Source organism: Neofelis nebulosa, chromosome 8 (genome assembly GCF_028018385.1).
Source record: "Neofelis nebulosa isolate mNeoNeb1 chromosome 8, mNeoNeb1.pri, whole genome shotgun sequence".
Classification (NCBI taxonomy): Eukaryota; Metazoa; Chordata; class Mammalia; order Carnivora; family Felidae; genus Neofelis; species Neofelis nebulosa.
This window is the reverse complement of record NC_080789.1, coordinates 101048721-101068199: the sequence shown is the minus strand read 5'-3', so window position 1 is coordinate 101068199 and position 19479 is coordinate 101048721. Positions and strand designations below refer to the sequence as shown.

General features: G+C 44.6%; 1 protein-coding gene and 1 pseudogene across 2 annotated transcripts; one reads left to right on the top strand and one right to left on the bottom strand.

Annotated features, from left to right (window-relative positions):
* Positions 1-4359: 4359 nt before the first annotated feature.
* Positions 4360-6772, bottom strand: LOC131483896 (glutathione peroxidase 1-like; annotated as a pseudogene).
* Positions 6773-8475: 1703 nt separating this feature from the next.
* Positions 8476-17845, top strand: C1S (complement C1s). 2 transcript variants are annotated; one of them, XM_058743829.1, is made up of 12 exons: positions 8476-8645; positions 9596-9707; positions 9958-10165; positions 10297-10474; positions 11349-11474; positions 11914-12113; positions 12326-12479; positions 12919-13034; positions 13448-13526; positions 14025-14153; positions 15192-15266; positions 16597-17845. In XM_058743829.1, exons 2-12 carry the CDS (start codon positions 9685-9687, stop codon positions 17394-17396), a joined length of 2088 nt encoding a protein of 695 aa, XP_058599812.1. In that variant the 5' UTR covers positions 8476-8645; positions 9596-9684; the 3' UTR covers positions 17397-17845. The 2 variants fall into 2 exon arrangements, with proteins under 2 accessions (XP_058599812.1, XP_058599813.1); XM_058743830.1 differs by having other exon boundaries at positions 9541-9707.
* Positions 17846-19479: the final 1634 nt, after the last annotated feature.

Here is a 19479-nt window from a genome sequence, read left to right as displayed (position 1 = left end):
TAGTGCTTTGTGCTTCATAAGCCATAGGTACATGTACTTTTAATGATGTAGTTTAGGTGGGAACAGAGGAGCCCTCCAAATTGGCTTTACTTTGTTACTCTTTTAGTCCATTTGGACTGCTCTACCAAAATACCACAGACTGAGTGACTTATAAATAACAAAAATTTACTTCTCACGGTTCTGGACACTGGAAGTAAACCACAGGCTTAAAATGGCATCACTTAGGCTAAGATCTCAAGCCAATAAACCAAGGCTTAATACCTAACCTAACTGCAGTTTTGACCTCCCCCACCTCCCCGTAATGTAACCTTTAGCCAGTCAACATGGGAATTTCCTGATAAGCACTAGGAAATTCACTGATGGACCCCTTCTGCTCTCCTTAGGAGGTGACCTTGCCTAAAACAATGGATTCTTTGCTAATAATTTCCTTTTTTCCACTCACTCTCTACCTTTATTTATTAAAAAAAATTTTTTTAACATTTATTAATTTTTGAGAGACAGAGCGTGAGCATGGGAGCACAGAGAGAGGGAGACACAGAATCTGAAGCGGGCTCCAGGCTCCGAGCTGTTGGCTTAGAGCCTGACACAGAGCTTGAACTTGCAAACAATGAGATCATGACCTGATCTGAAGTCTGGGCTTAACCAACCGAGCTACCCAGGTACTCCTCCCTCTGTATCTTTAAAAACCTTTCTTTTTCTGTAACACTTTGGAGTTCCCCTCAACTTGCTAGATGGGATGTTGCCTGATTCATGACTTGTTTAATAAAACCAGTCAGGTCTTTAAAGGGTGTCTGCATGGCTCAGTTGGTTATGCATCTGACTTTGGCTTGGGTCATGGTCTCAAGGTTCGTGAGTTTGAGCCTGGCATCAGGCTCTGTCTGTGCTGACAGCTCAGAGCCTAGAGGCTGCTTGGGATTCTGTTTCTCCCTTTCTCGCTGCCCTTCCCTGCCCCCTCTCTCCCCCCAAAAATAAAATAAACATTAGAAAGAAGTTAAAAAAAACCAGTTAGGTCTTTAAAATTACTTAAGTAGATTTTCGTTATTTAACACTCTTAATTTGGACTTAATAATACAGACTGGGTGGCTTATAAACAACAGAAATTTACTTCTCACAGATCTGGATGCTGGAAGTCCAAGGTCAGGGTGACAGCATGGTTGGGTGAAGGCCATCTTCGGAGTCGCAGAAATTTCGTTGTTCTCACATAGGGCTAGGGAGCTCTCTGGGGTCTCTCTGTCTCTCTCTCTGTCTTTTTCTGGGGTTTCTTTCAAAAGAGCACTAATCCCATTTTTGAGGGCTCTAGCCCCAAAGACCTCATCTTCTAACACGAGCACATAGGGCGTTAGGATTCTAACTTGTGAATTGGGGGGGGGGAGACACAATCATGCAGACTGTAGAAATTACTGCTTCTTTTCCACGTTTACTTTCTTGTAGCCCCCTCTCCCACTTACACTTTATTCTGATGTAGCTACACTTTTTTTAAAATGATTTTTTCCATGTCAAAAAAGTGCATCAATAAAATAATCTTTTTTTTTTTTTTTTTAATTTTTTTTAATTTTTTTTTTTATTTTTGGGACAGAGAGAGACAGAGCATGAACGGGGGAAGGGCAGAGAGAGAGGGAGACACAGAATCGGAAACAGGCTCCAGGCTCCGAGCCATCAGCCCAGAGCCTGACGCGGGGCTCGAACTCACGGACCGCGAGATCGTGACCTGGCTGAAGTCGGACGCTTAACCGACTGCGCCACCCAGGCGCCCCCATCAATAAAATAATCTTGATTTGGTTTTATTAAACAACGAATTGGTATTTTGGCAAGCATTGTTTATATTCGAATTTTTGCAATAATCCGGACACCCTGTATGTAGTAGTGGGATCCTCTTCCATTACTCTTGATGTTTCCTTATAGGAATACCTCCCGTAAGGAAGCTGAGTTCTGTGTGTGCTACAGAGCACTGGGAGAGTAGCTTTCATATGTGAGTGCCCGGCTAAGGTAATGAGTGCTCAACTGGCAAATGCCTGTCTACATTCAGGGCCAAGGAAGAAATTGGAAAGACTGATCTTGAATTCAAGCGGCTTGTTCACAGGCTTGAGAGCGGCAGATTCTCAAAAAATTACTGAGTGGGTTTCAAGGTGGTATCTTTGTTTTTTAAATGTGTTTTTAATTTATTTTTGGAGGGAGACAGAGAGAGAGAGAGAGACAGAGCATGAGTTGGGGAGGAACAGAGACAGAGGGAGACACAGAATTCGAAGCAGGCTCCAGGCTCCGAGCTGTCAGCACAGAGCCCGATGCAGGCCTCGAACCCACAGACTGTGAGATCATGACCTGAGCCAAAGCCAGACGTTCAACCGACTAAGCCACTCAGGCACCCCCTCAAGGTGACATCTTTATGGTAGGTAGGCTTTTCTGGCATTGCCTGTGCCCTAATTTGTGAAGTCACCATAATCTATTATTGACATTAAAAAGTGGAAGAAAAACTGGTGGTAGGGTATCTGGCAGAGGTATTGGTCCTTCCCAAGGTGCACAGGCTTCTGAACCTTCACAATGAACCTCAGTTTCCACAATCTACTGGGGGTCTTTTTTGCAGCTGAAACAAACATGGGGACGAAGAGAAAGCCTTCCTTAGTGGGAAGGCTTTTCAGCTCTGAGAGATTCCATAAAAGCGGCAAAAGCCACGGAGGCATATGTTGGAAACCACCTGTCCTGTACATCGTGGAGGCTGGATTGTAGGCAAAGCTCACCTATCAATGCAGCCCTGGGTGCCAGAGGCTTGGGACCAAGGCGGGAAATGGAAGGGAAACGTGTCATATAGAAGGACCCCCATATGGTAAATGTAGAACGCCCAGATTAGCCTTTTCCTAGATGATGTCTTTCAGTTGTGTTTAAGTTCACAAGATATGGATTCTGAACAGTTGGCATAAACCAAGGGGCATTAAGGTGAGATCAAAAACTAAGATTTTCTCTTTCCCTCAGATGCTACTGAATTTCTTCTTCAGTCTTTGGTAACATGAAGTACTGGGTTTTGGAAATATGATTTTAATTTTTCCTGGGATGTCTTCTTTGGGGTCTGGGGATGGCTTGTTTTAGAAATTTTGTGGTGGGGGGGCTAGTGTTATGATATGCTTGTGTCTCATGAACTCTTTGGACTTTCCAAAACTGGGCTCAGGAAAGGTGTGCCTCAGAGCTATCTGCACAGTCTCTGGGATTTTGCAGGAACTAAATCATTGTGGCTCAGGCTGCAGCCACTCAAGGAGCCACACCACCGCTCAGGTATGGAAACCCCATAGCTGAGACTCAACCGAACACAAATTGGGACTGATGGTTTCATGAGTTTAACTTAAGAACTTTGGGCTTCAGTGCCTTTGGGATTTCTTTTGCAATGAGATTTGGACTTTAATTTTGGAGTTTGATAATGAGAGGTTTTAAAATAGTTGTTCATATTGGCAACACCTCTTTATTGTTGGCATTTTATTGTTGGAATTCCTTCCTCCTTTCCTTTCCTTTCCTTTCCTTTCCTTTCCTTTCCTTCCTTTTTCTTCCTTCCTTCCTTTTTCTTTCTTTCTTTCTTTCTTTCTTTCTTTCTTTCTTTCTTTCTTTCTTTCTTTCTTTTTTTCTTTCTTTCTCCTTCCTTTCTCTTCTTTCTTTCTTTCTTTCTTTCTTTCTTTCTTTCTCTTTCCCTTCCTTTCTCTTTCTTCTTTCTTTCTTTCTTTCTCTTTTCCTTCCTTTCTCTTTCTTCTTTCTTTCTCTTTTCCTTCCTTTCTCTTTCTTCTATTTCTTTCTTTCTTTCTTTTTTCCTTCCTTTCTCTTTCTTCTTTCTTTCTTTCTCTTTTCCTTCCTCTTTCTTTCTTTCTTTCTCTTTTCCTTCCTTTCTCTTTCTTCTTTCTTTCTTTCTTCTTTCTTTCTCTTTTCCTTCCTTTCTCTTTCTTCTTTCTTTCTTTCTCTTTTCCTTCCTCTTTCTTTCTTTCTTTCTTTCTTTCTCTTTTCCTTCCTTTCTCTTTCTTCTTTCTTTCTTTCTTTCTTTCTTTCTTTCTTTCTCTTTTCCTTCCTTTCTCTTTCTTCTTTCTTTCTTTCTTTCTTTCTTTCTTTCTTTCTTTCTCTTTTCCTTCCTTTCTCTTTCTTCTTTCTTTCTTTCTTTCTTTCTTTCTCTTTTCCTTCCTTTCTCTTTCTTCTTTCTTTCTTTCTTTCTTTCTTTCTTTCTTTCTTTCTTTCTTTCTTTCTTTCTTCTTTCCTCTCTGATGACACCCGACACTATACTAGTGAGGAGCCTTGGTTTGGAGAGTGGATGCTGGGATGGACAAGAAGCGCCCATCTCAGGAGATTTTCCTGGACATCAGGTGTTCCTCCACGCAGATTTCGAGAAAAACATCATCCTTGATGAAATCCCCAGAGGGCCGCGCTGTGACTGCCAAGCAGCAGGGGTAGGGGGCGCCCTAGGCACAGCAGGGCTTCGATGTCAGGCTTCATGTGGATGGTTAGAAAGCAGCAGCTGTCCCTGCGCATAGGCACACCATCTGGGCCTACCAGGAACTTCTCGAGGTTCCAGGTGACGTCGGTGGGCACACTGGAGACCAGGTGATGAACTTGGGGTGGGTCGTGCACGCAGTGGCGTCGTCACTAGGGGCAGGCAGAGCCTACCGCAGGAAGGCGAAGAAGGGGTGCGCCTGCGCGCTGTTCCCCTGGCACTTCTCAGCGTGAAGTTGGGCTCGAACCAGCTACGGCCACTGAGTGGGAAGTACTCAGGGAATTTCGGATCTCTTTGTTCTTGGCATTCTCCTGATGCACGATCTGCTTGCAAGAGAAGCGGAGCACCACAGGCCTGGGGCCCGAGGTGCAGCGGCAGCTCGTTCATCTGGGCATAGTCCCTGACGGTTGTGCCTCAGAGCAACGCCACGTTCTCCTGTCAGCACTTGTCCCGCAGGGAACCCAGGCCCTGGGCTCCCCGCAGGCCAGCAGGCACGCAGAGGTCTACACCCAGAGCGGGGCCTCGAGTAGAGAGGCGTACGGCGCGGGCTGTCAGGACAAGAATTTCTATTGTTGGAATTTCTTAATACCGTCATTTAATCCCATTGCAGAGCTCTGATAGCTGTCTTGGCTGACAAGGCTGGGTGTAATCTGGGATGGGAATGGAATAGGTGAATTTCCAACCTTGGGTGTGGAATATACTTAACGTTAATGGATTGTTCAGAATCATTTGGGGGGGGCTTCTGGGGCCAGTGGTGTTGGAGGACACAAAAGGGGAGCAGTGGTTGGCCTTGGCCGAATGGAGCCCTCATTAGATTGCTGAGCCTTTCTCCCAGGTAGTCTGCCTAGCTCATTGTATGCTTAATTGTCAAATCTAACAGGTTAAAGAAAAAAAGCCTTGGGAGAGTTGGGGGAAATATTTGTACTACCTCTGATAGATCTTTCCCGATGGAGAGAGCTCCGTGATATGACTCTTGTGGCCACTCCATTCCATCACTCACAGCTCTGGGGAGATAGAGTGATTTATCTACCTGGTAAAGGCAGAAAGAATATGTGGGCATGTCCTTACCTTGGCTCTTCTTCCTCTTGGGAGTGAGCTGTCCAAGGGGAGCGCGTATTCTCTATTTGAGAAGGCCTTCCCTGGACTAGCATTGTCTGTGTCTAGAAGGGTAATTCTTTTTTTTTTTTAAAGCTTATTTATTTTGGGGGGAGGGAGGGGCAGAGAGAGAGAGAATCCCAGGTGGGTTCCACACTGTCAGCGCACAGCCCAGTGTGGAACTTGAATCCACCAACCGTGAGATCACGACGTGAGCCAAAACCAAGAGTCGGATGCTTAACTGCTTGAGCCATCCAGGTGCCCCTAGAAGGGTAATTCTAAGTCTGGCAGTCAGTTAGCCACTATTTGGCTTTTACGCTAGGCTACTTGCTCGATCTTGGCATTTATTGCTATTAGAGATATTACTTTGGGCTCCGTTTGCTGCTTTTGTTTTATTTCTGCATCTCTCTAGAACTTGGAATGGAAAGAGGGATGGTATTATTCAGCCCCTCAGAGACCCTAACATTGTGAATATGATAGGATTCTGAGTAGCGCTAGTGCTTATATCCTAAAATATACTTCTCATGTTTGTGCCGCTTGGGTAGCTCAGTCGATGAAGCATTTGAGTCTTGATTTCGGCCCAGGTCATGATCTCATGGTTAGCGAGATTAAGCCCCATGTTGGGCTCTGTACTGACTGTGTGGAGCCTCCCTCGAATTCTCTGTCTCCCTCTCTCTCTCTCTGCCCCTCCCTCCCTCTCTCTTTCTCAAAAATAAATAAACTTAAAACTCCACTTGAATCAATCAATCAATCAATCAAGATAAAATGTCCTTTTCATGTTTATACCCATGTGTGTTAGTTACATTTAATACTAACAGTGAAGGTTCTAAATTTGTGGTTTGTATATTAGCATTGTCACCTCAGCTGGGGTTCAGATGGCCCTGAGGATGGCGATAAGCACCATCGTTTTTGTGACTCCCCAGGATACTGAGCAGATTATGTAACATGTCCCCTGTCACTGTAAGAGTCCTTGGCTTGACCTCTTGCTGACCCAGGGAAGGTAGCAGGGCCCAGAGATGTCCTCACATGTGTCTTGAGATTTAGAGGGGAAAATAAAATAATCTAGTTGGATGGCAAAGTTGAAAAGGAGAAGTCAAAACACGGAAGAGTAGGAGAGAGTCACTAACTTTTCTGATGAGTGTTGAATTCAGAAGGAAAAGGGGAAGGAATCCTGGACAATTTGGTAAGATGCTCTCTTTTTCTCACCGTGTGCTGATGCATGCTGTGAAGCAGGCTTCGGGCTCTGAACCGTCAGCACAGATCATGACCGTGAGATCATGACCTGAGCTGAAGTTGGACGCTTAACCGACTGAGCCACCCAGGCGCCTCTCTTTCACTGTTTCATTAGAGTCTTCTGACAGCCATGTAAGGTAGGCAGAATTGATGTTATCTCTCTCTGTTTTATACTTGAAGAAGCTGAGAAGTTAGGTAATGAACCGGTCCTGGACCTGTCCTTTGTTTTTTGTTTTTTTTTTTTTTTTTAATTTATTTTTGGGACAGAGAGAGACAGAGCATGAACGGGGGAGGGGCAGAGAGAGAGGGAGACACAGAATCGGAAACCGGCTCCAGGCTCCGAGCCATCAGCCCAGAGCCTGACGCGGGGCTCGAACTCACGGACCGCGAGATCGTGACCTGGCTGAAGTCGGTCGCTTAACCGACTGCGCCACCCAGGCGCCCCTGGACCTGTCCTTTGATTCCAGGCCCAGTGCAATCGATTTCAAGGCACGTGGTTTCCCCCAACATTTGAATGCTCCTGAAATCAAGATTCATCTTATAATCAATGATATATCACAGTTTAACTGGCAAGTGTTTATTCCTAGTGGTGTGTAAAAGAAGGGAGCATCTTCCTTCGATAAGGTGTAGATTCACTGGAATGCAGTTACCAAATAGGGGTAGGAAGTAAAAAGGGACACAAAGAGGAGGTGAGAGATCAGGGAAGGCTTTGTGGAGGAATCGTACAGCCCCGCCTCCCTTGGTCCCTTAGCTGCAACTTTGAATTACAAAAGCCTTTTTGTGTTTGTGTGTGTGTGTGTGTGTGTGTGTGTGTGTGTTGTTGTTGTTTGTTTGTTTGCTTGTTTTCAAGTTTGACACCAAAACCTCTTTGGTGGCAACACCTGACCTGAACCGATGTAAGGTAATTTATAACTATAAGGAATGTATAAATATAATATTTAATTATAACCAAATTATATAATTTTAGTTATTCCGCTTACTGTGAAGATCAATATGTTTAGCTGCAGAAATATTAATGTTTGATAATGGAGCATTGTCCCAGCCCCTCGAGGGGAGTGGGGGGGAGAAGGTGCTACCTAACATTGGGGCCATGTCCTGCACTGCCTTTCTAAAATCTGTAAAATTCTGAATTTTGAAACCCGTTGGGACCCAAGGGTTATGGATAAGAGACTGGACTGTATCTGAACTGGGGCTTGATTGGTGGATAGGATTTCGATGCTTGGCGGGGATTTTAGGAAGAGGAAGAGCATCATCCCACACCAGCTCGGGTCTAGGTCTAAGTCATTATCTAACCATTAAATTTGCTTTAAGGGCAGCGATGAGAGGCATTTTTGGTAAGTACTCTCCCTTAAGTCATGATTCATACACAGTTGGAGGGTTGGACCTTCTGGGTTTGGCTTTTCCCCCACCATATTAATCCCCTCCTTTTCCTACAAGTCACCTGACTTCTGTGAAAACTCTGTTAACACACCCTTTGGCTGAAAAAGAACGTTGGGCAATCGGTGGAATTTCCCTCTCCTCCTTTCTCCCCCTGGAGCCCCAGATGCAGGGACCTCAGTCCTGACCGGAGTATGCAGTTCTTGTTTCAAAAGCAGAGGGAGCTCCAAGATCAAGGCTGAGTTACCCTTTCCCTATGTCCTGGTCTCCCAGCCCCCCATTTGTTTAGATCAGGGAATTTCAGACATGCACACTGGGGTAGAGAATCATATGAACAGAACCAGGACAGGGAGGCCGGCAGAGGTTCCTGCAGAGGGAGCGTCCAGGCCCTGAGCTGCTCTCCCTGCGAGTCGGCAGGGTCGCCCAGCATGCCTGCTGGCACGAGAGAGGGGACTGACCCACTTGCTCCCATCAGCTGCTGAAGGTAAAAACCTTAAAAACGGAAGAGCAGAGCTTTGATGGAAGAAAAAAGAAAGGCAGAAAACTTCACATAGGAAGGTTGCGGGCAAAGATGGGGGGGTGCTGGAAGGAGCAGAATAAAAGAAGGCAGAAGAGAGGCAACCTATTTCTCTTAGGTTGGCCCCCCTTCCCCCCACCGCCACCCCACTACTTACCACTGTTTTTAGGGTTAGAAACATTTTTGGCAAGCCTCTTAACTTTGGAAAGAGATCTCCTCTTTTTAGTAAAGGGAAAACAAACAAACAAACAAACCCAAACCCTGGAAAATTAACATAGGAAATTGAGGGAATACCTTTCCTTCCTTTTGTGTTTCTGGTCATTCAGCTGCCCTTCTTCTCATTTCCCACCCAACCCTGTGTCAGACCACTTCTCCTAAGGTGGTGCCTTCCCCTAGTAAAAGAAGCTCTTTCCTCCATCAGTGGTCATCGGGAGCACCAAGAGAAATATGTGCAACAGTAAACATAGTAAAGAGAGCTGGCGTGAAGTGATAAGGGGGATCTTTGCCAAAAGAGGAGGGAGAAATGTCTTAGATGGATAGTCATGATGGGGAAAGACGCCTGAAAGCCTGAGTGGAAACGGGGATATTGTTTTGTGAGGGCAGGAGAGAGGCTGATAGAGAGGGGGCAGGGGTGGGGAGTAGGGGTGAAGGAGGGCAACAGGGAAGGAAGAAAATTGGGAGAAAGTGCTTATTCTTTTGGAGAAAAACTGGGAGAAGATCCTGAGAAGCAATGGGAGAAGGATTAGCTCTAGTTTTAGTCTAGAAAATGAATTGAAGTAGAACCAGGGAGGCGGGGAGAGGACAGGCCTCATGCAGTGATCAGTGTGCGGCTTTGTTTAGCTTGTGTGTTATTGTCACGAAGGTGACACTGAACCCCAGGTGACCCCACCACCAAAGAAGGTGCCTGTGTTTGTTAGACAAATATAGCCGGGCCTGCCACCCCTTTGCTCCAAAGTCCAGAGGCGCAGAGAGCCAGGACCAAGAGGCGTACCGCCGTTCACCAGGGATGAACAAATTGCCAGAGATGCGGTAAGTGATCACGAGTCTACAGAGATGTACGTACATGGGCTCTATTCCCTTTATCTTCTCAAGAAGACAGCTCGGCTCTGAAGCCCAGGTTTTGGTTCAGCCTAGGCCTTTTTGCTTTATTCCAACGAGATTCTCCACGTGCTCTTGCCCTCTTCCTTTCCCCTCCCTTCTGCCCATGACAAATGCTAGAGCACTTCACTAGTCTGCCAGTACCTGGGTCACCCACGTCTCCGTATGTCTTTTCTTTCAGGTGCGTCTTCTTGTTTTCCCTTTTGGCATCCGTTTACGCCGAGCCTACTATGTATGGGGAGATCCTGTCCCCTAACTATCCTCAGGCATACCCCAATGAGGTAGAGAAATCTTGGGATATAGAAGTTCCTGAAGGGTATGGGATCCACCTCTACTTCACCCATCTGGACATAGAGCTGTCGGAGAACTGCGCATATGACTCAGTGCAGGTATATTATAATAAGCGCATAAAGGATAGGGCTGGGGGTGGTGGTGGAATGTTCTATTCCCTCTGTCCCCTTTTCTGACCTCCATGCCAAAATATTACCCTTTCTCAGCTTCTTTTTGATTCTTCTCTTAGATAATGTCAGGAGACTTTGAAGAAGGGAAACTCTGTGGGCAGAGGACCAGCAAGAGTCCCAACTCTCCCATCGTGGAAGAGTTCCAAATCCCGTACCATAAACTCCGGGTGATCTTTAAGTCAGACTTCTCCAATGAAGAACGTTTCACTGGGTTTGCTGCCTACTATGTCGCTGTAGGTAAGGCTCACCCCTCTTTATGTGCCTCATGGGTCCAGCTAAAAGATTAGAAGCAGAACAAACAGCAATTCAGCAAATAAGGATCCTGTTTGTAACTCTTGAGAGGTGTTGACTTGATTTGGGTCTGTCTTTCCAGGAATTGCCTTTGTGAAATTCAAACACGTGGTATCTTAGGGGTGATGATGATAATGGTAAAAATAGGTAATAAATAGTGATTTATTGAGAACCACTATAAACTGGGATTTTAAAACCCAGGAATTTTAAAATCCAGGAATTTTACCTATATTAACTTAAGCTTCACCTCAACTCTTCAAGGTGGGTATTATGATCTCCACTTAAAGATAAGGAAAGAGAAGACTAGGAAAGTTAAGTAATTTGCCAAGAATCACATGAAGAATGCGTGGTATTCAAACCCATCCAATGGCAAACAAACCTTCAAATTCTGGGTGCTTCTGTACCTAACTCCAGGTTAAAGTGAAGTTAGAACATCTCATAAGGCTGAACTGTTGTTTAGATTTAACGCAAGTGCCCAAATCCTATAAAGTGATAAGTGTACTAATTGCTCCTCCCTGAAGTAGACATTTCATCATGTTGAGCTTATAGAGTGTTGTCTCTGGAGCCGAAATGCTCTGTGAGAAAGGCCAACGGTCTCTGGCATTGGGAGCTCCCTTATAGCTGTGCAATGGCAGGGCACAACTCTCGAATCATATTTCAGGAGAGTAACACAGAATAATACCATCCTGAAAGGTGATTCACTCATTTATTTAAGTAACAGGCTGTTCCTACCCTTTCTTACCCTTGTCGGGTTGGGTTTAAACTCATTCTTCCTTCTAAGTCTCTGTCCTTGACCTCAGTCTTTCTCTGCTTTTTCTAGATGTAAACGAGTGCACAGACTTTGCCAATGCCCCTTGTAGCCACTTCTGCAACAACTTCATGGGTGGTTATTACTGCTCCTGCCCCCCAGAATACTTCCTCCATGATGATATGAAGAATTGTGGAGGTGAGCTTGGCATCAAGAGGGGTGCGTGTTCCCTGGGGTTTGGAATGGTTTGAGGCTTCAGTTAGATCTTTGTTGACCTTTCTAATTTTGACTAGCCTCAGCCTTGCTTTGGCACCTGTCTTTAGTTACCCATAAGCTGTGGAGGAGCCCCAAGAGTGGAGGAAGACAAGCCTACAGGGTCAAATTAATGAATTGGAGAGGAGAAATAGATGCCTGTAAAGAGTCTACCTGAGGCTGTTCATAACCATGAAAGGCTTTATCATATGCAATGGAAACTGAGTAGGCATTGGGTATCTCTACTGATTTGCATGGGGTATGTAATTGTGGCATGGGGGCTCCAGTTAGGGATGGTTAGTTCATGAGAAGAGTCACAGAATGGAGCAGGAACTCCTTTCCTTGACCCTATATTTGATTGCCCTTTTCTCTGTTTCTCCCATAGTCAATTGCAGTGGGGATGTATTCACGGCACTGATTGGGGAGATCACAAGTCCCAATTATCCCAATCCATACCCAGAGAATTCAAGGTGTGAATATCAGGTCCTCTTGGAGGAGGGATACCAAGTGGTTGTGACTGTGCAGAGAGAAGATTTTGATGTGGAACCAGCTGATTCAGGGGGCCATTGCCCTGACAGTTTAGTTGTGAGTGATGAATGATTAGTTTTCCTCCCAACTCACACAGATCAATTTCTCCTCAAAGACAAATTGTCTTTCCTTCTGCCCCTTCTTTTCTTCTTCTCCTTCTTATTTTATGTTACTTTTATTACTTTCTTTACTTTTGTCCCCTCCATTTTACCTACCTGTATCTTTTAGTTCTTTCTCTCTTCTGATTTCACCATTTTGTTTCTTTTCAGTTTGTTGCAAGAGACAAGAAATTTGGTCCTTACTGTGGTAATGGATTCCCTGGGCCACTAAATATTGAAACCAGGAGCAATGCTCTTAATATCATCTTCCAAACTGACCAAACAGAGCAAAAAAGGGGCTGGAAACTTCGTTACCATGGAGATCGTGAGTAACCTATAAGTTGGTCTTTGGTGCTACCAAAGTCCCCGGACAATGTAAAATCCAAACAGGTAGATTGTTGTATGGATAGTTCACCTGAGATACGTCACTTCTTCAGCAAGATCTCAACCTGTCAGTGGTCATTAGAAATTCCTGGACCTCTAGGAATCCTTTAACTGGGCTTGCGGGTGCAGATGACGTGGAGTGGTTAGTATGTACAACTTGGGGTGGTTTGTTAGTATGTACTAACACAGCTGGGAGGATGAAACTGCCTTAATGACTCTTTTTGGAGTAGGTAAGGCCATATTGTTTTAGACATCTGCATTGGAATGTTAAGCATCAGAACTAAGGATGACTGAATGATTTTAGAAAGTGTGAAGGTGATGTAAATAGAATAGAGATTCTCCAACTATTTGGTAATTTGATTCCCCCTGTTCTTTCCAAGCAATCCCTTGTCCCAAAGACGTCACTGACAATTCTGTTTGGGAGCCTGAGAAAGCAAAATATGTGTTCAAAGATGTGGTGAGGATAACCTGCCTGGAAGGGTTTGAAGTCGTACAGGTAAAGTACAAATTTAGGGGCTTCTCCCTAATCTCTAAGTCAGGATGAGCATACTGGAATTATCTAATGGTTTACTGAATGTCCTTGTTTGAGCAAGGTATAACCCCTTTTCCATAAACAGAATACTGCAGGACCTTTAGTCCCTCCTTGTAAGTCATGGAGCTCCTTGGCCAGATTGACATTCTCCTTCTGCTTTCAGTCTTCTTGAGGAAGGGATTCTGATATGCTGGGACAAAGTTGTCTTTTAGCCTCCACTCCTGGGTGCTTTGGGTCATTCTGCTAAGATAAGATGTCCCCAAACTTCTTATGGTCAGGACTCCTCATTGATCCAAGGCCAGAGATAAATTCCATTCTTGATTTTGGGTTCTCATATCTCTCCTTATAAATTAATGGTGATGTGTATTATTCTCCAGGGAAGTGTTGGCTCGAGATCTTTCTATTCTACTTGTCAAAGTGATGGAAAGTGGAGTAATTCCAAACTGAAATGTCAACGTATGTATCTCTTTAAAATGGGACTTTTTTTTTTTTTTTTTTTTTTTTCCTTTCCAAGGGAATTGAAAGATGGGTTCATCAAGATTCAAATTCATGTTTTTCTCTTAGGCTTGTGAGAGAGTGGGTTGGATTTTTTGAAGAGAAGCCAGCCAATTAATTGCCAGCCCAGTTCTGGTCCTAGACTGGCCAGATTAGCAGGCTTCTTTCAAAGAAAGAGGCTGTGGGGTTGGTAGACTTAGTAGCACCAATGAGGTCCATTCCTGGCTTCTGCAGCGGCCTCCACCAACCACTGAGAAGCTACAACTCCTTATAGCTTTCAAGGGGCTATCTGATTTGGCAGGACTCAGTGATCTGGGGAGATTCAGCCCAGGTGTCCTTATAGATGTGCGGGTGGGGAAGGAGTGAGGAACATGGCTTGGAGGATGGAACTGGCTCCAATGACTCCTTCTGGAAGGAAGTGGCTTTCCTGACCATCACTCTCCTGCCTTCCTCTGATAGCTGTGGACTGTGGAATTCCTGAACCCATTCAGCATGGTACAGTCGAAGATCCAGAAGATACTTTATTTGGTTCTGTCATTCGCTATACTTGTGAGGAGCCATATTACTACATGGAAAATGAAGAAAGTGGTAGGTTTCTTTGACTAGGGAAAAGAGGAGAAAGAGTGAGAGTTGGAGAGTGAATAGCACACTCTTTCTGGGTTGGAGAGAATTTGGAGAGAAATGAAGGAGATGGGATGGACTTTATTTATTCTGTTGGCTTGGTCTAGAGATGCAGTTTTCCTATGGGGATATAGGATCATCCGTAGAGAATCAAAGAGGTCACCTAGCTCGGTTTCACAACTGTGGCAGGAATTCCCCCTATGATATCCATATTCATGTGGTTATCCAGCTTTTGGCCAATTATTTAATGTAGAACCTACGGGAGTAATGCTTCCAGTGTCAAGTCACCATACCAAATGACTGCTTAAAAAAAAAAATATATATATATATATATACACACACACACACACACACACATATATATATACACACACGTATATGTATGTATATACATATACGTATGTATATGTATATACATACATATATGTAAATATATATATATATTTAATGTTTATGTATTTATTTATTTTGAAGGAGGGAGAGCGCAAGCAGGGGAGGGGCAGAGAGAGAGAAAGGATGAGAGAGAATTTGAAGCAGGCTCTGCATTGTCAGTGCAGAGCCTGATGAGGGGCTCACACTCATGAACTGTGAGATCATGACCTGAGCCAAAATCAAGAGTCAGATGCTCAACCGACTGAGCCACCCAGGCGCCCCCAAATGCCTGGCTTTCTTGATGGAGGGGACTTGGCAGTACTAGATGAAAGATGGGTTAAGACATAATATGTACCACTTTGTTGCTTTTAATTGAATTTATTTTCCCACTGGAAGCATTTTTCCAATCTCTACCGTAACCCTCTTTCTGCTTTGGGGACTCTTCCTTTCTCTCCTTTGGCAGAATAGAGGACAGAAGGATTGTTTCGAGGGTGTTCTCAGCATTCTGTTCTAGTTGATTTGATTCGATTCCCTCCTCAAACACCAGAGTTGCGGAGGCTCTGAATGAAAGGGGGGGATGGAAGAGAGAAGATGTGGTGGTGAGTGTGTCCTGTGTCCCTTGTGCTATTCCAGGGGAGTATCACTGTGCTGGCAACGGGAGCTGGGTGAATGAGTTGCTGGGCACCGAGCTGCCAAAATGTGTTCCAGGTAATCAGGGCTCAGGGTTGGGGAGAGACCACAGACATAGGTGGAGGTGAGGGGGCCCACTCTCTGAAAGTAGCTGCAGTCTTTTTGGGAAAGGACTTAACACTCTGGGTCTAGCCCAGGGAGGTGGAGATAACACTGGGCTGTGGGCCTGCCAGGGCCTTGGGGAATTCCTCCACCGCCCTGACTCAGGCCAACTGACAGGAAATAGAAAATCAGCCAGTGACAGTTGGTGGCAGAGGGAGGGCCAGTTAGATTCGGTAAAGTAGATGCAATAAGGGGATAAAGAATTGCTAAAAACAGGGCCCGAAAATTGAGAGTGAGGATTCCACATGCAGAAATAAGACCAGCTAAATAGCTCAGTTATTATGTAAAAGTCTATATGGCAACACGGTATAGAGGAATAAAACAAAGGAAGAGTTGCAGACAGATCAGAGTTGAATAGAAGAAGGCTTTCAGGCAAAGCCAGAATAATACTGATGATCCTGTAGCAACAACAGTGTTATTGAGAGCTAGGGACTGAGCTAATTAATCGCATTTATTATCTCATTCCAGGCCTTGCAACAACCCTTTGAGGTGTTACTAGTTCCGTTTCAGAGATGAGTGAACTGAATACAAGGTCACAGAGTTAGTAACAGGCAGCAGTAGACTTTGAACCCAGGTCTGTCTGAGTCCAAAGCCTGATATTATGCTCAACTCAGAGTCCACTCAGGCTAACTACTGAGGGATTTAGGTAAACTGACTTGGTCTGGAATAAAATTCAGTGGTAGTTGCATTCGGTAATGGCAAAATATTCAGGTCTGGAATCAATGGAGAATTGAAATGAGTGATGAAAGAAGAGAACCCTCTCTTTGCCCTACCTCCATGGATTACTAGGAGGGCCTCGGCTGCAGTTAGGACTTCGGTACAGAAGGCGATAAACATTTGGTCTGGGCGTCAGAAGGAGGTAGAACACTTGCCTCCTCCATCATCTGTATGAGGAAAGAATTTCCCAGCACTGCCTCCAGTTGGGCCGCTGTCCCCATGTGCTGAACCTAGGATGAAGTGTACCTCTAGAGGGCTGTTTTCATAGTGTGAGGCACTAGCTCATTTGGACTCCTCAGTTTACACACCAGACTCTCTCCCACGAGCCTGCCTGGCTTTGGAAAAGTGAGATGTTTGGTGATTACATTCAGGATGAGTCAGATACTCAGATGGTTGACCAAATGGAGGGTTGGCCCTATTGTGCTAGAGAATTGTGAAGCACGGCAAGTTTTTGAGTAGTTGGAGGATCTGTAGGAGGCCAATAATTTATTTCTTATTCCCTCTCCACCTTGTTCTTGTTCTTTCCTAGTCTGTGGTGTTCCCAGTAAGCCCTTTGTAGGAAGACAGAGGATATTTGGAGGATCTGTTGCAGATATTCAAAATTTCCCCTGGCAAGTCTTCTTTTCAGACCCACGGGCTGGTGGGGCTCTCATCGATGAGTACTGGGTGCTGACAGCCGCCCACGTCGTGGAGAGAAACCATAACCCAGGAATGTACGTTGGGTCCACCTCAGTACTCCGCTCAGATCTGACAAAAACCAAGATGCTTACTGCTGAGCGTGTGATTATTCATCCGGGTTGGGAATTGTTGGATGACCCAGAGTCACGGAAGAATTTTGACAATGACATTGCACTTGTGCAGCTGAAAGAGCCCGTGAAAATGGGACCCACTGTCTCCCCTATCTGCCTGCCAGGTACCTCCTCAGAATACAATCCCTCAGTGGGAGACCTGGGACTGATCTCAGGCTGGGGCCGAACGGAGAAAAAAGATCATGTGCGCCAGCTCAGAGGGGCAAAGTTACCCATTGCTCCCTTAGAAAGGTGCCGGGAGGTGAAAGGGGAAAATCTTAAACTGGATATAAATGCCTTCGTTTTCACTAATAACATGATCTGTGCTGGAGGACAGAAGGGTGTTGATAGCTGTGAAGGGGACAGTGGCGGAGCTTTTGCTGTACAGATCCCCAGTGTAGAGACCCCCAAATTCTATGTAGCTGGTCTGGTGTCCTGGGGCCCTCAGTGTGGAACCTATGGAATCTACACACGAGTAAAGAACTACATTGACTGGATAAAGAAGACAATGCAGGAAAATAGTCCCCCCAGTGTGGACTAATCCATACATACACCACCAGCTTCTTCAAGGGCTATGACCAATCCATTTGCTTTCTGTTCCTCTCAATATTCCCACGATTTCACTATGACTGAAAAAAGACCTGGGAGTGTGATTTAAATAGAACTTGATTGTTGGGGTACTTGGCTGGCAGGAGTGTTTGAACATTACACTGTGCTGGCCATTCGGTGTGGTCTGAATCTGGGGGGGTCCTCTCCCTTGAATCCCAACTTTGGATAACAACATGAGAAGGATGCTCCTATCTCGCGCTATTCCCTAGTGAGTCCCCTCTCCTCCCTCCTGATGATTGCCTGGCATTACGGTTCTGATTGTGAAATTTATTGTTGGGCATACCCTTGATTTTTTGTTTCCCCTTTACCGTTTGAAGTTCCACTTACCTTATCATACTCAGTGTCTACTATCTACTTGTAATAAATCATGTTTGAAACTCAGTTTTGGCTGACTTGACTTATTCCACATCAGGACCTCAGCCCCAGAGAAGGGTGAGGAAAGGGCTGTTGTGTCATGGAAATTCAGTCATCTAGTAGCTAATATTTAATTGTCATGAAAAGGCAATTCAGATTTTCTTCTCTCTTCCAATTGAGATTTATTGGATATTGTGGGTCAGCACGAATGTCATCAGTACAAGGTACCATAAGGTGCGTTTGAAATTAAAAAAAAAAATTTTTTTTTAACGTTTTATTTATTTTTGAGACAGAGAGAGACAGAGCATGAACGGGGGAGGGGCAGAGAGAGAGGGAGACACAGAATCGGAAGCAGGCTCCAGGCTCCGAGCCGTCAGCCCAGAGCCCGACACGGGGCTCGAACTCACAGACGGGGCTCGAACTCACAGACCGCGAGATCGTGACCTGAGCCGAAGTCGGACGCTCAACCGACTGAGCCACCCAGGCGCCCCCCTGGCGACCACTTTTCTATTCTGTTTCTATGAGTTTGACTTAATTAATTAATTAATTAATTTTTTAAAGATTCCTCATATAAGCCATACCATGCAGTATTTGCCTTTCTCTGTCTGGCTTATTTCACTTAGCATAATGCCCTCCAGATTTGTCCATGTTGTCACAAATGACAGGATTTCCTTTTTCTAAAAAGCTGAATAATATTCCATTGTATGTAATAGACACCATATTTTCTTGATCCATTCATCTCTTGACACTTAGGTTGTTCCATATCTTGGTTATTGTGATTAATGCTGCAAAGAACATTGAAGTACAGACATCTCTTTGAGATAATAGTTTGGTTTCTCTTGAATATATATCCTGAGGAGGGATTGCTGGATCATATGTATTTTTATTTTTTATTTGTTAAAAAATATGTTTATTTTTAAGTAATTTCTACACCCATGTTGAGCTCGAACTTACCACTCCGAGATCGAGAAATGCACTGTCTACTGACTGAGTCAGGCAGGCACCCCCGTATTTTTATTTTTAATTCCCTGAGAAATCTCCATACTGTTTTCCATGGTGACTGTAGCAGTTTACATTCTCAACAACAGTGTACAAGTGTTCCCTTTTCTCCACATCTTTGCCAGCATGTTATCTTTTTTTTTTTTTTTTTTTTTAAATAGCTATCCTAATAGATGTGAGGTGATATTTAATTGTGGTTTTGATTTGCATCTCCCTGATGATTAGTGACACCGAGCACTTTTTAATGTACCTGTTGGTCATTGGTATGTCTTCTGAAAAATGTCTATTCAGGTCCTTTTCCCATTTTAAAATTGAGTTATTTCCCTTTTTGCCACTGAGTTGTAGTTCTTGTGCTTTTGGGATATTAACCCCTTACTGGATATGTGGTTTGCAAATACTTTCTTCCATTCTATCGTTTTCTTTCTTTTTTTTTTTTTTTTTAATTTTTTTTTTCAACGTTTTTTATTTATTTTTGGGACAGAGAGAGACAGAGCATGAACGGGGGAGGGGCAGAGAGAGAGGGAGACACAGAATCAGAAACAGGCTCCAGGCTCCGAGCCATCAGCCCAGAGCCTGACGCGGGGCTCGAACTCACGGACCGCGAGATCGTGACCTGGCTGAAGTCGGACGCTTAACCGACTGCGCCACCCAGGCGCCCCTCT